Source organism: Dermochelys coriacea, chromosome 9, assembly GCF_009764565.3.
Source record: "Dermochelys coriacea isolate rDerCor1 chromosome 9, rDerCor1.pri.v4, whole genome shotgun sequence".
Taxonomy (NCBI): Eukaryota; Metazoa; Chordata; order Testudines; family Dermochelyidae; genus Dermochelys; species Dermochelys coriacea.
The window spans coordinates 103,902,002-103,916,298 of NC_050076.1; the positions used below are offsets into that span (position 1 = coordinate 103,902,002).

A 14,297-nucleotide genomic window follows, 5' to 3' on the forward strand; every position below is an offset into this window, starting at 1 on the left:
CACCCACGTGGTGTCCGTTTGCCTGTGCAGGGTTCAGTGCACTCTTTCTGTCATGCCCAGACAGTACCGGAGCCCCCTTCTGTGTAGCCTCGCAGGGGAGGGATGTGACTCGGAGTCCCCTGGGCTCATGTGCTTTCCACAGCCGAAGCAGCGTGAGTTTTGGTTCTCTGTCCATTTAGGGGGCAAACCACCTCGTCACACTGGCCCTCGCTGGCTCTGCTGGTGTTAGTCTCAGCAGCCAGGCCAGGGAGTGAACAGGCTACAAAGACTGACCCTCTGGCCGGGGAAGGGACAGCTGGGCAGAGTGTGTGCCCGGGCTGAACTGGTTCTGTAGGCAGAGGGGTTTTAGGTTCCAGGGATGGCAGGAGCCTGTAATCCCTTGCAAACCCAATAAATCCAGCTGGCGTCCCAGGAGATCTCAGCCTCTCACCGGCTCTGGGAGGGGAAGGACTCTGTTTGCATTAAGGCTTATTCATGCTTCACCGCTTCCTCTTTCCCTTCTGGGGCCTGCAATCCACCAGTGTGGGAAGGTGACACAGACAAAACCACCTTCCTTTTCCCGCCAACAGGAGAATGGGGGTGTTTCTGTCTCCTCCCGGGACCGACCGCGTCCCTGCAGAAATCCCCAGGTGCCCGAGTCTAGGCTCTCAGGGACACAGATCCCCTTGTTCTGTGCACTGTCCCCTGCTGTGGGCACTGGATGCCTCAGGATTAGCAAGGCAGATCAACCCTTTTGCATGAGTTCCTAGGTCCAGAGATGTGCCCCGACCTCCCCCCTCACCTCCTCCCCCACACAGAAGTCCTTTGTTTTTCCTGCTGCCTCCAAACAAAGGGAAACATTTGCTGACAGGGATGGGACCAGCCCAAGATCTGTGTGAAACCTTCTTGTTTGTGTGAGATCCATTGCCCTGCTAGGACAAGGGGCTGCTGCTGAACTACAGGAGCTGGCCTGTGTCGGGCTATAGAGCTGGGCTGATGGCGCAAGGAACTCGTCCAGAGAAACATTCAGCTCTCCAGATGGAAATGGATCAGGTCCCTGCTATCCCTGCCCTTGGCTCCCCCATGGCCACCTCTGCCTCTGTGCCTCAATCCCGTCAGGCAGCTCAGAGCAGGCTCAGCCTCTGTCTGCCAAAGACCCGCTTGGGGAGCAGGGGGATGTCCAAACCCAGCCCCGCTGAGAGCCAGCAGGCAACACCCATTGTGCATAACTGCCCTAGCTTGTGGCTGCTCTCCCCTGCTGGTGAGGGACCTCACATGGAGACTGAGTACCAGGATGCAATGCAGCCAGACACATTTCCCCCCCCCCCCCCGAGGCGCTAACCATGCTGTTCCTGTGGAGATGTGGGGTCCCGCAGTGCAGCTAGGGGCACCCCCAGGATTGCCCTGTCGGCCTTAGGGCCAGATGCTGAGGGTTGGGGTTGCAGTGTAATTCCGGTGTGTTTGGGGTAGGTGGGTACAGTCTGTACAATCTCTTACCTTCAGGCTCAAAGGAATCGGACCCACAGAACCACAGGTTCCATAATTTGTTCCTGGCTTCAGCAGCGACCCTTCGTCTTTCACTGCCTGGTAAATCAGTGGTGCAGGGTCTGGCCCACAGTCACTGGTGTGCCTGAGGGGTCCCTGATGGCAGGGATTGAACCTGGTGGGTGGCAGACCCCTTCCTGGTGTACGGGGAAATGCCAGGGGGCAGTGATGTGTGGTGACGTGCTATTCTGTATTGTTGTGGGGGATGCAATGTGCTACATGATGGTCTGATGAAGTCTGAGGGCTCTCCTGTGCTGTCTCCCCAGATACTCAACGGGCCGTGGCGATTCTGACCAGGTACCAAACCACTCTGAGGGCTCCTGAAGAGCAGCAGTTGAAGGCCTCTATTGGAAAGGTCTCGCACATCTTCCGAAGTGACCTCTTTCAGGCCCTGCTGGGTAAGCGCCTTCCGCCTAGTGAGCTGACTGCTGGCTTTGCACTGAACAGCCACTCGGTGGCTGACACACATGCGTAACCTGCCCCGCTCAGGGTGAGGATGTTGGGGACCCGGGCTCTGATCTCCTAGTGTCTGCGGCAGGAGCCCAGCTCCTTGGGGGAATGAGCTTTAAGGAACTTTCTGCAGCCCATGTGTCAAGGCTTTTCTACACTCTCTCTGGGGCCTGGGAAGAGCCCTGGAACCGCCCTTTGTCAGCAGGAGTCAGAGACCTGAGCTCAATACCCTCCTAATGTGGCTGTACAGTGGCACAGAACGAGTCCATTCAAGCATGTGAAAGAGCTCAAAGCTTCAGTACAGCTGGAGCTGTTAAGTGGCTTAACCTGTGAGACAGTAACTGTAATAGTGAAAGGCAAAGTGGGTCATGCATAGGTCCTGTGGACTACGATTCCCAGAATGCTCCTCTCACTGACTGGTCTTAACCTTCTAATTGTTGCCTCGGTCTTTCTTTTTCACTGCCAATTTGTAGGGCAATGTGGATTTTTTTTTTCACCCCAGGATGCCCAGGGCAGTGCACGTTAAGGGGCCTTGAAGTTTTATAAAGCACTTCTTGTAGTGTTCAAACATGATGGTGTTTATGGCCCATCAGCTATGGATCATGTGATGGAGTTTTATGCACCTTTCCCTCCCGGCCCTGACACACACAGCCTGCTTGTATCGGCATTGCTTCTCTCTATTCTTATTATCATCCCTTGGGGAGAAGTAGGTTCTTCTCCACTTGCTTCCTGTTGGAGATAATATTTCACAGGGTTGGAAAAGCAGCTCCCAAGGCAGCCCTGGCTTTCAGGAACTCCGAACCTGGAGTATTTTGCAAGGAATACGATGTGTTGAGGGAAAAGAACTATACACAAGAAATGGCTATAATAGGCAGCCCCATCTTGCAGGTCAGAGGACTGAGAATGTCTTCCCCTTCCTTGGATCTCAGCGTGGCAACCCCCTGGCATTACATCAGCGCAGCTGGAGTCTTATTAGACACTAGACAAATACAATGAGAGAAACTCCCACCAATATCCTGTTGAATTCTTACACACACCGACTTCCTACTTTCATGCTCCTTTCCTGTTCACTTCCAATGAATTTTCTAGCAAACAAATTAATGGCCAGGACTGTTCCTGCAAATTTTGCAGCAAATTTTAAATGATTACTACAGACTATTCACACAAACTAAATTCTGAGCTCATGACTGGCAGAAACCTGATTTTAACAGTAACCCTTGGGGTGCACAAACCCTACCATGTGAGTTATGTGTCAGTGAACATTAACACAACTCCAATTCTGAATGCTCCACTAAGCCAGAGACCAAAAGGTATCTGCAGGAATCCGTCTGCTAATAAGCTAGAATAATGAATATGTGTGTGAGAACCACCGTCTGTTTGTGGGCATCTAAATTAAATTAACTTGGCCTTTCTCTAAGGTACTTGTATGGCCCCTATCACCCTAGTACCTGAGCTCCTCGCGATCTTTAATGCACGTCCCCTCACACACCTGGCGAGGCAGGAACTGCTAGCCTGCTCATGGTACAGAGGAGAAGGGAGGCACACAGAAGCTAAGTGATCTGCCTAAGCTGAGGTCATATATGAAGTCTGTGAGAGAGCAGGGAATTGAACTAGGGTTTCTTGAGACACAGCCTAACACTCTAATTCCTGGGGCCTTCCTCCTGTCTTGCTAAATGAATGACTATGAATGGTTAATGACGGTGCATGTGAAGCTGGTGAGGCAGGATGGGTATTTCTAGGAGGCTGTCTCCTACCTCCTTTCCTGCTGCTGGAGATGGATGGACCCTCTGCGGGACATGTTCAGGGACACACTGCTGCCTCACTCGCTCCCACTCCATGTGATTGCTTGGGCCCTGCAGGCACAGCATAGTCAGGCGCTTGTCAGCGCCCAGGTGCGGTGGCTCATGGGCTACTGTGTGGTGAGGGTGTGGCTCCATTTGCTGAGTCATGTTGGCTCAGGCTATAGAGAAGAACAGGTGTTTTGAACAGAGAGAGAACACAGTGGCCAGTAATGTCTTTCCACCTCCCATTTCCAGGCCTGAGGAGTACACTGTGTTTGGATGGCATCTCTAACTGTATCCCACCAGACTGAAATCCAGCCTGCCTATATGTCCGGGGTTCTAAAACTTCAATGGACTGTGACCTCCTTCTGACAACAAAAATTACTACATGACCCCAGGACGGGGACTGACGCCTGAGCCTGCCCAAGCCCCTCCACCCCGGATCGGGGGGGACAAAGCCAAAGCCAAAGCCAGACATGGGGCCTATAACCTGAAGCCCTCAGGCTTCAGCCCTGGGCAGTGGGGCTTGGGCTTCAGCTTCGGCCTCAGCTCCAGGACCGAGCAAGGCTAACACCAGGCCTGGCAACCTATTAAAACAGGGTCGTGACCCACAGTTTGAGAACCGCTGCTATAGATGATTCTCACCTCCTCCTTCAGAAGGGGCTAGTGAAATCGCTCCCTGCTGCTGTCTTTTCCTCTGATAAACTGATTCTCATCAAGGGGCTTTCTGCTTGGGCAGGGATCTCTGCTAAAACTACACATGGTAGTTTTCTGGGCATTAAAAAGAAGAGTTAGCTGTTTGATACCAAATGTATAACCATCTAAGAAGAGTGTTTTGTTTTCATAGACTCATAGATTCCAAGGCCAAAAGGGACCATTGTGATCATCTAGTCTGACCTCCTGCATCATATGGGTCACAGAACTGTCCCATAATAATTCCTAGAGCAGAGCTTTGAGAAAAATATCCAATCTTGGGGTAAAAATTGTCAGTGATGGAGAATCCACCATGACCTTTGGTAAATTGTTCCAATAGTTAATTACTCTCACTGTTAAAAATTTGCAACTGATTTCCAGTCTGAATTTGTCTAGCATCACCTTCCAGCCATTGGATCATGTTAGATCTTTCTCTGCTAGATTGAAGAGCCCATTATTAAATATTTGTTCCTAAGTAGGTACTTATAGATTGTAATCAAGTCACCCCTTAACCTTCTGTTTGTTAAACTAAATAGATTGAGATCCTTGAGTATAGACTACACTATAAGGCATGTTTTCTAATTCTTTACTCATCCTTATGGCTTTTCTCTGAACTGTGGCCGATTTATCAACATCATTTTGAATTGTGGTCACCACAGCTGGACACTATTCCAGCAGTGCATACACCAATGCCAAATACAGAGGTAGAATAACCTCTCTACCCCTGTTTATGCATCCGAGGTTTGCATTAGCTCTTTTGGGCACAGTGTCACATGTTCAGCTGATTATCTACCATGACCCCAACATCTTTTTCAGAGTCACTGCTTCCCAGGGTAGAGTCCCTCATCCTGTAAGTAGGGTCCACATCCTTTGTTCCTAGTTGTATACATTTACATTTTCTTATGCTAAACAATCTATTCCACCTTATATTTAGCTGTGACACTCTGAGTACATTTCCCAGACCTAAAGAAGAGCTTTGTGTAGCTCGAAAGCTTGTCCCTCTCACCAACAGAAGTTGGTCCACACGCCTTGTCCCCCTAATATCCTGGGACCAACACAGGTACAACACTGCATACAACAATATGGTAATTTTATATCGTTCTAGTTGGGTAATCAAAATGGTGTGTGGTACCAAGTCAAATGCCTTAGAGAAGGCTAAGGACATTACATCAACATTATTACTTTTATCAACCAAACTAGTAATCTCATCAAAAAAAGATACCAGGTTAGTTTGACAGGATCTATTTCCATAAACCCATGCTAATTTGCATTAATTACATTACCCTCCCCTTTAATTCTTTATTCAGCAAGTCCTATATCAGCTACTCCATTATCTTGCCCAGGATTGATGTCAGGCTGGTAGGCCTATAATTGCCTGGGTCATCCCATTTGGCACCACATTAGCTTTCTTTCAATCTTCTGGAACTTCCCCAGTGCTCGAAGACTTATTGAAAATCACCTTTACCAGTCAAGTGAGCTCCGTAGCCAGCTCTTTTAAAACCCTTGGCTGCCAGTTTTCTGGACCTGCTGATTTAAAAATGTCTGACTTTAGTAGCTTCTGGTTAGCTCTGACCAGGAGGTGAGAGCCTGGAGGATCCATCTATCCATTCTCAGTAAAACCTGTCATGGTAATTAATGCCAACCAGTTCTCTTTAACATCCTCCAGAGATACTAGTGGAATGGAAGGAGTGTTATCATCACCATGTGATGAGACTATATCATCTGTTTTTTGCCTGAAATACAGAAAAGAAATATTTGTTGAACACTTCTGCCAATTATTATTGATGATTTTACTATTTGTATCTAAAAATAGACCAACACCATTGTCAGATTCTTTTTGTTCATAATACATTTTTAAAAATTCTGAGTGTCCTTAACTGTGCTGGCCATAGATTTCTCCTTGTGTCCCTTTTGCTTTCCTTATCAATTTTCTTCCATTCCTAACACATCTCATTTATATTCATTACTATCAATTTCCCCCTTCTTTCATTTGTTAGTATTTTTTTTTATAGGTGCATTCACTTCCCCTCTAAACAAGGTCTTTTTTTGAACCAGTACAGCCTTCTGCTTGATTGTGGGATTGTGGCTTTTGAGGCATCTAGTAAGGTGTCCTTAAATTATTTCCAATTATCTTTCATATTTTTCTGAACAAATTCTTCCTCACGGCCAATTTGCCTCGTAATTATTTTCAGCTTTGTGAAACTGGACTTTTTAAACTGCCAAGTGTATATCTTAGTTGTCTGAATTTTATTCTGCTTGCACATTATAAATGTGATCAAGTCATGATCACTTGTACCCAAGCTACCATTAATTTTAGTTCTGTGTGGAGCCAGCAGTGGGAACAACAAATATATAATAATTTTGTGGGTTACATAAAAATGAGGCCATTTAAAAATGTAACACTTTGGTGAAAGATTTTTTTTAAAAAAACAGAAATAATTTGACATCTCGAACCCAGAGTCTGCTCTGCTTTGTGCCGTACCAGGTCAGGATAAATTCTGGGCAGGAACTAGTTATGATTGGCTCTTAAGATACAAAAATATAAAGACAATACCAGGGAACAATTTACAGCAGAAAAAATCTTCAGTGAGACACAGGAGCTCCCTATCTGAACTCTTCCCCTTGGATTCCACCTGCCAGATGCCTAGAGACTCCAGACCTCAAGGGAAATGTGCAGCAATTCCAAAGTGTCTTCAGAGGTATCTTAAAGGGATGTCTGATTCCCCAGTCCCTTGGAAAGAGAAGAAATGCCCCTACTCTGCTGTTCCCCCAGACCTCAGAGATGTGTCTCAGGCTTGTATGAAATCTTTTGAGTAAACCATGGTACAAGTGAGAGCTCAAAAGCATCTGGTTAGCTCTGACCAGGAGGTGAGAGCCTGGAGGATCCATCTATCCATTCTCAGTAAAACCTGTTATGGTAATTAATGCCAACCAGTTCTCTTTCAGGCATTTCTGAGGTTCACCTCACCATATTACCTAGGCAGTTTGCCGCTTTACTACACATAGCTGCACCCAGAACCTGTTTCCCACACAGCAATCCAACAGAGGGTCTTCTCCTTAGTCTCTCCTCTCCTGCCCCACTAACTCCTTGCATTCTACCCCTCTTTCCTTTTCTGCTGGGTTCCAGGAGCTCTGTCTTCCCTCCCTGAGAGACAGGAGCTATGAATGATTGTCCTGGGAACAATGACAGAGCTGTTCCATGGCTTTGGAGAGGAATGCAGAGCCCTTGTCCTCAGCAAAGGGAGGGCAGCAGAACATGCTGCAGCGGGTCAGGGGGCACTGTGGTGTCAGCAGGAGGCGTAAAGATAAACGGGTTGGTGGTGTTTTGTTAGCGCAGGAGTGGCGTTCAGCTATATTCCTGTGTAGTCTGGCTCAAAACAGGCTAATCTGGGGGAGAGGCTGAGAGTCCAGCAGGGAGGCCTGGTGAATTAGCTGGAATTTCCATATCAAATACATTTGAAATTCACAATGTTTGTTTACGAGCCAGGTTTCCTCTCTGAGGGTCTAGCTGGTTTGGAATAAAACTAAATCTAGTGATGGGTCAGTGAGTCCCTGTGAGCAGCTTCTACAGTCGACAGACAAACCATATGACACGCAGGTGTATGTGTGCAGATGCTGCTACTCGATACATTGCCCAGGGCAGCTTCGCTTTGTACCTTCTCCTCCATCCATGTATTTGTTTTATACACCAGCCTTTGTCTCATCATATGCATAGATTATAGGCTTTCAGTCTGGGACTGTCTTCCTACTACAGGTGTGAACAGCACCTTGAAAAATGGAGTCCTGAGCCCCAGCCAGGGCACCTAGGGGCTACCACAGTAGAAAGTCTAAATACACAGTGACTCGCAAGGGTTCGTGATAACATTAATCTGTGAAAATGGGGCTCAGGCTGTAGCAGCCTGGGTGGAATCCACATCGTTGCGTGTGGCTTTATTGACTATGGTGGTGGCAGCAGCCAGTGGGGCTGTGTAGTTCTGGGAGAGATGAGGCAGTTTCAGTCCCAGTCAATTTTCCGTCTCTCTGGTCACTTTCCCGTTGGGGTGGTGTTTCTCCAGCTTGGAACCCAACGTGTGCGTAAATCCGTGGGCTTGGCAGTGAGCTATCCCAAGGAAGGAGTGGCATTATTCTTTGTTTAGTTAGTGCCCAGGCAGCTTGGCAGCCCCACGTGGCTGCGCTCTGCGCAGCTTCACAGAAGGGCACCTGCCCTGGTTCAGACAGTGCTGGGCTGAGGAGGAGGTCTGTCACTTTGCATGTTTTCAGGAATGTGGTGGCTGCTTTCTTTAGGCCCCGTGTGTGCCCTGTGGGGGACCCAAAAGCATGTGTCTGTCCTCAGAACTGGGGCACTCGCACTCCTGCAGGACCTGGGCAGCACCTACCTTCCTCCGCTAGTGCATCCCAGCGAACAGGCCTTCTGCTCAGGGATTGTGTGGGTCGCTTCTGGGCTAGGACGGGGTTGCTTGCTTTGGGAGCGACTGGTGGGGGCTGAGTTGTGTTCGGCTCTGTGCCGGGAACAGCCCGTGCTTGGCTGAGAGTCACTGTGGGAGAGGGTGGTTATTTCCGGACAGAGTGCTGCTGCTGCTCAGGAATGCATGAGCCCTGGGCTCAGGCACAAAAGAAATTACTTGGCCTTGAGCAGGGAAAACAGGATTTGCTGCCTCTTGCCTCCTGGCCTTTTTCTTAATGTGTTTGAGGCCTTTGCCTGCTGGTGAGCCAAGTTTGTGATTTGTAGTGAAACTGCCGAGGGAACAGTTCAGGCACTCAGGGACCTACGGGACCATGGGAACAGCCACAAATAATGCAGTTTTGGCCCCTGCTTCAGGAGTCTCATGATGATTCAAAACTGCAGCCTGTATGTGACTTTGTGTGGGGAGGAAGAGGCTGACCCATAGTACCATGTAGTATAGGGGGAGGTGTACTAAACTGCTATCCCAGAGACCGTACATTCTCGACCTAGCTCTTCTCCTAGCTACTGTTCATAGTGCTGTGACGTTCACAATCCTTAGTATGAGGCAGGGTCTCAGTCCTTGGGGGATAACTATTATTCACCAGTTTTACAAAGAAGGTAGTTGTACTTGCACACGGTCACTTTAGGCAGAACTGGGAACAGAAATCAGGTTTCTAACATACCAGATGCCACCTTGCCATATAGCCTTACAGAAGGATCATGCTAAATTAAGTACTTGTGTAATCTACGCTACAAGAGTGGCTCTGTGTCACTCTCTAGACTGTTGTGGTTTATGACTCTGTTAATGCTTGCAACCCAAACACTGGGACCCTCCGAGCTCGCAGGGTCCTAGAGCCCACGGTCCAGCCTGAGCCCAAACATCTACACTGCTGTTAAACAGCCCCTTAGCCTGAGCCTCACGAGCCCGAGTCAGATGGCACGGGTCAGCTACCAGTATCTAATTGCAGTCTAGATGTACCCTTAGAGAGCTGCTTTAGCTCATGCCGCAGAAGCTCATGCTTTTACGTCCAAAGATCCCAGGTTCAGTGCAGTCCCTGCAGACAATCCAAAGAAAGGCTTGGTCACATTTGGCTATGATGTTTGTAACCTTAGCCCACAATTTGCTCCCAGAGCCAGGAAGAAGAACCAAGAATGCTAGTGCTCAGTTTCACAGTGCTGTCTCACAAATATTTGTGTAACCCACTGGCATGTGCATGCTGGCTCCCTGTTTGGACTGACTTGTATAGAGGATAGCAGTTTCTTAGGCCCAGTCTACACTAGGAGCTTAGGTTGGAATAAGGATGTTGCTCAGGGATGTGAAAAATCCACCCCCCTGAGCACCACGGTTAAATTGACCTAACCCCAGTGTAGACAGCGCTAGGTCAACAGAATAATTCTCCCATCAACCTGGCTGCCTACACCAAAGAGAGAATCCCTCCTGTCAGCATAGGCACAGTCTTCACTGAAATTCAACAGCCACACAGCAGCAGCGGGGCAGTGTTGTAAGTGCAGAGCTATTGGTGAAGCAGAAAAGGCCTGTACTCTCCATCTGAAGGGGGTGGGTGCAAACAAATACCTCTATGTACCGAAGTTAGCATAAGAGATAGCCCTAGAGATATTGTGAGAGTATTTTAGTCTGCACAAGATTGTATGTAGAAGTGAAACTGGATGTGCCAATTCTTTTCTTGTTGCCTTTTTATTAGCTGTGTGTAGCTAAGGAAGAGCTGTCCCTCTAGAAACAGGTTGTGGCAGGCTGGGTATGTTTGAGACTCAGGGGGGCCTGTGGGAAACATTGCCTGTGTGTCTGAGCTCCAGAAAGGTAAGAATTTGATTGAATAACCTCATCTTTCCAAACAGCTGCTTCATTCCCGGAGGTGCAGCATTGGTGCTCCTGGGGGACTGGCGGCCTCAGAGCATTTCTAATGTGCTAGGGTGTCTTTCACCTGTTAATCACAGGTTTGAATTTTGTCTGGCTCAGCAGGGATTAAAAGTCGTTCCCAGGCAATGGCTGGTGGATGGACCCGAGAGGGAATTAGTTTGGTTCCTGTTCCAGTTACCATGTCACAAGCTCGCTACCAGGCTTTGCATTCGACTGTAAGCTGCAGGGGGCAGGGAGGGTCTCTGGTGTGTGTTTGTGCAGTGACTTGTCTCGCACAACAAAGCCCTGATATCAACTGGGGCCTCTGGCAAGAGCTTCTGTAGCAGGGACCACAGTACTTTACTCACTTCCATCTGGCCCAGCCAGCAGCACTGTACTTGTTTCACACACAGAGAACAGGGAAGTAAGTGCAAAAATTAGAAGACAGCCCAAAAAGCCCAATCTCATCTACTAAAAGTCTCATTCTGTTTGGTCCCATCTCCTGATGTTTGAATGTTTAGGGCTAGTGATCCTGAGGCCACTCGGCCTCCTGCCAGTGGGTGCGTGAGCAGCCTGATTCCAGGCCTCTCTCGGGAATTGCCCTCTCCGATGTTCACAGCAGAGGCTGTGCAGGAAGCAGCCCCTGACAGCTCTTCGCGGGCTGGTTGCTGAGATGCAGCCTGCAAGGCCCACAGGACACATGCGGTCACTGAGACTCCAGTGTTGGTGGAGCAGTTAGTGCTGGAGGATTTGCTGGGCTTCCTGGAAGCCTGATCATTTCATTACTGCAGGCCCTACCCCATTTGTGGTAATCCGCAGATTCCCCTCCCACACCTGGCGCACTCACCCTGCTTCCTGCTGTGTGCCCTCTGCTCCCCTTGTATGTCCCGTGTGCTGCACGTGATCCCTATGAAACCATCAGAAACCAGCCAGAGCCACCACATGCTGCCCTGCATCGTTGCAGATGCTGCTGAGGATTAGTGCCTTATGTAGCCCTTTTCTTCCTCTCCAGCAAGACCCCTGCTGTGGATTTGCTGGTGTCCTGTCTCCTCGGAAACCGACACCAGCTCCTGCTACTGCTGTAAACACTGATGAATGGGAGGATGAGTCTCTCCCAGGATAACCTGACCTCTGCTGGGCTGTGAGACTGTCTGTCTGTCTGGCTTTGGTAGCGGGTGGGTGTGCTGGGTACAGCAACCTCTCAGCAATGGGCACAGTACAAAGAGTACGCCAGAGGGCACACCCGCAGAGCGTGGTGTTCATGGAACAGAAGCCTCTGTGTGTGTCTCAGTATCTGAGCCTCTGCAGGATTCTTGCTTGAAAACCAGCTTGTCTGATCAGGAGTTTTTCAGTGATCCTTATGGAGTACTGGGTGGCCCCCTTGCAGTCCTTTGCTGCTAGGCACCGTTCACGGATACAAACCTGCCTTGGAGGGACACTGCCCTGTGGTGTCACAGGGCGAGAGGTGTTGGGGGGGGGGCTGGTCCTGGGCTCCCCTTCCTTCCTCAGGCTGCTTCCATTGTCACCCAGGGTCCTTTTCTACCTGCCCCTCCCTTCTCCTGACTTTTCTTTCTCACATGAGCACATCCAACGTACATCTACACCATAAATCCAGGTGTATTCAGTGTGGGTAGGATCATAGAAATGTTGGGCTGGAAGGGACCTGGAGAAGTCATCTAGTGCTGAGGCAGGACCACGTAAACCTAGACTAGCCTGGACAGGTGTGTGTCCAACCTGGTCTTAAAAACCTCCAATGATGGGAATTCCACAACCTCCCTGGGAAGCCTGTTCCCATGCTTGTCTATCCTTCTAGTTAGAAAGATTTTCCTAACATCTAACCTAAATTTCCCTTGCTGCAGATTAAGCCCATGACTTCTTGTCCTGTCTTCAGTGGATGTGGAGAACAGTTGATCACCCTCCTCTTTCCAACAGCCCTTCACATACTGGAAGACTTTGATCAGGTCCCTCCCAGTCGTCTTTTCTCAAGACGAGTCATGCCCCGTTTTATTAGCCTTACCTCACCTTTGATCATTTTTGTTGCTTTACTCTGGACTCTCTCAATTTTGTCCACATCTTTCCTAAAGTCTGACGCCCAGAATTGGACACAGCACTCCAGCTGATGCCTCACCAGTGATGAGTAGAGTGGGACAATTACCTCCTAGGTCTTCCATACGAAACTCCTGTTAATACACCCCAGAATGATAATCAATCTTTTTTTCGTAACTGCATCACACTGTTGACTCATATTCTATTTGTGAGCCACTATAACCCCCAGATCCTTTTTTGCTGTACTTCCACATAGCAGGTTATTCCCCATTTCGAAGCTGTGCATTTGATATTTCCTTCCTAAGTGAAGTATTTTGGACTTGTCGTTATTGAATTTCATCTTGTTGAATTCAGACCAATTCTCCAATTTGTTAAATTCATTTTGAATTCTAATCATAAGAACGGCCATACTGGGTCAGACCAAAGTCCATCTAGCCCAGTATCCTGTCTTCCAACAGTGGCCAGCGTTTGACTCCCTCCGGGAACTGATGGGCAGGATCCCCTGGGAGCATAACATGAGGGGGAAAGAGTAGCAGTCGTATTAGTCTGTATTCGCAAAAAAGAAAAGGAGTACTTGTGGCACCTTAGAGACTAACAAATTTATTAGAGCATAAGCTTTCGTGAGCTACAGCTCACTTCATCGGATGCATTTGGTGGAAAACCAAATGCATCCGATGAAGTGAGCTGTAGCTCACGAAGCTTATGCTCTAATAAATTTGTTAGTCTCTAAGGTGCCACAAGTACTCCTTTTCTTTTTTGCGAATACAGACTAACATGACTGCTACTCTGGAATGTGTAGAAAGAATAGTAAATATGGCAAGCGACCAGCTTGGCTTCACAGTGAAATCCTTGCTGATCTTAAACACAAATAGAAGCTTACAAGAAGTGGAAGATTGGACAAATGACCAGGGAAGAGTATAAAAATATTGCTCGGGCATGCAGGAGTAAAATCAGGAAGGCCAAATCACACCTGGAGGTGCAGCTAGCAAGAGATGTTAAGAGTAACCAGAAGGGTTTCTTCAGGTACGTTAGCAACAAAAAGAAAGTCAAGGAAAGTGTGGGCCCCTTATGGAATGAGGGAGGCAACCTAGTGACAGAGAATGTGGAAAAAGCTAATGTACTCAATGCTTTTTTTGCCTCTGTTTTCACGAACTGGGCAGCACAGCATGGGGGGGAGGTGACCAGCCCTCTGTGGAGAAAGAAGTGGTTCAGAGCAATTTAGAAAAGCTGGACGAGCACAAGTCCATGGGGCTGGATGCTCTGCATCCGAGGGTGCTAAAGCAGCTGGCGGATGTGATTGCAAAGCCATTGGCCATTATCTTTGAAAACTCATGGCGATCGGGGGACGTCCCGGATGACTGGAAAAAGGCTAATGTAGTGCCCATCTTTAAAAAAGGGAAGAAGGAGGATCCGGGGAACTACAGGCCAGTCAGCCTCACCTCAGTCCCTGGAAAAATCATGGAGCAGGTCCTCAAGGAATCAATTCTGAAGCACTTAGAGG

At 48.5% G+C, this 14,297-nt stretch overlaps 1 protein-coding gene across 4 annotated transcripts in view; it reads left to right on the forward strand.

The window, feature by feature from the left end:
* DLG3 (discs large MAGUK scaffold protein 3) overlaps window positions 1-14,297 on the forward strand; it is a 185,115-nt gene that overhangs the window by 1,805 nt on the left and 169,013 nt on the right. For all 4 annotated transcript variants that reach the window (XM_038415195.2, XM_038415196.2, XM_038415197.2 and 1 more), the window contains exon 2: window positions 1,791-1,922. In XM_038415195.2, coding sequence (XP_038271123.1) covers window positions 1,791-1,922 — 132 coding nt within the window. The remainder of the gene's footprint in view (window positions 1-1,790; window positions 1,923-14,297) is intronic.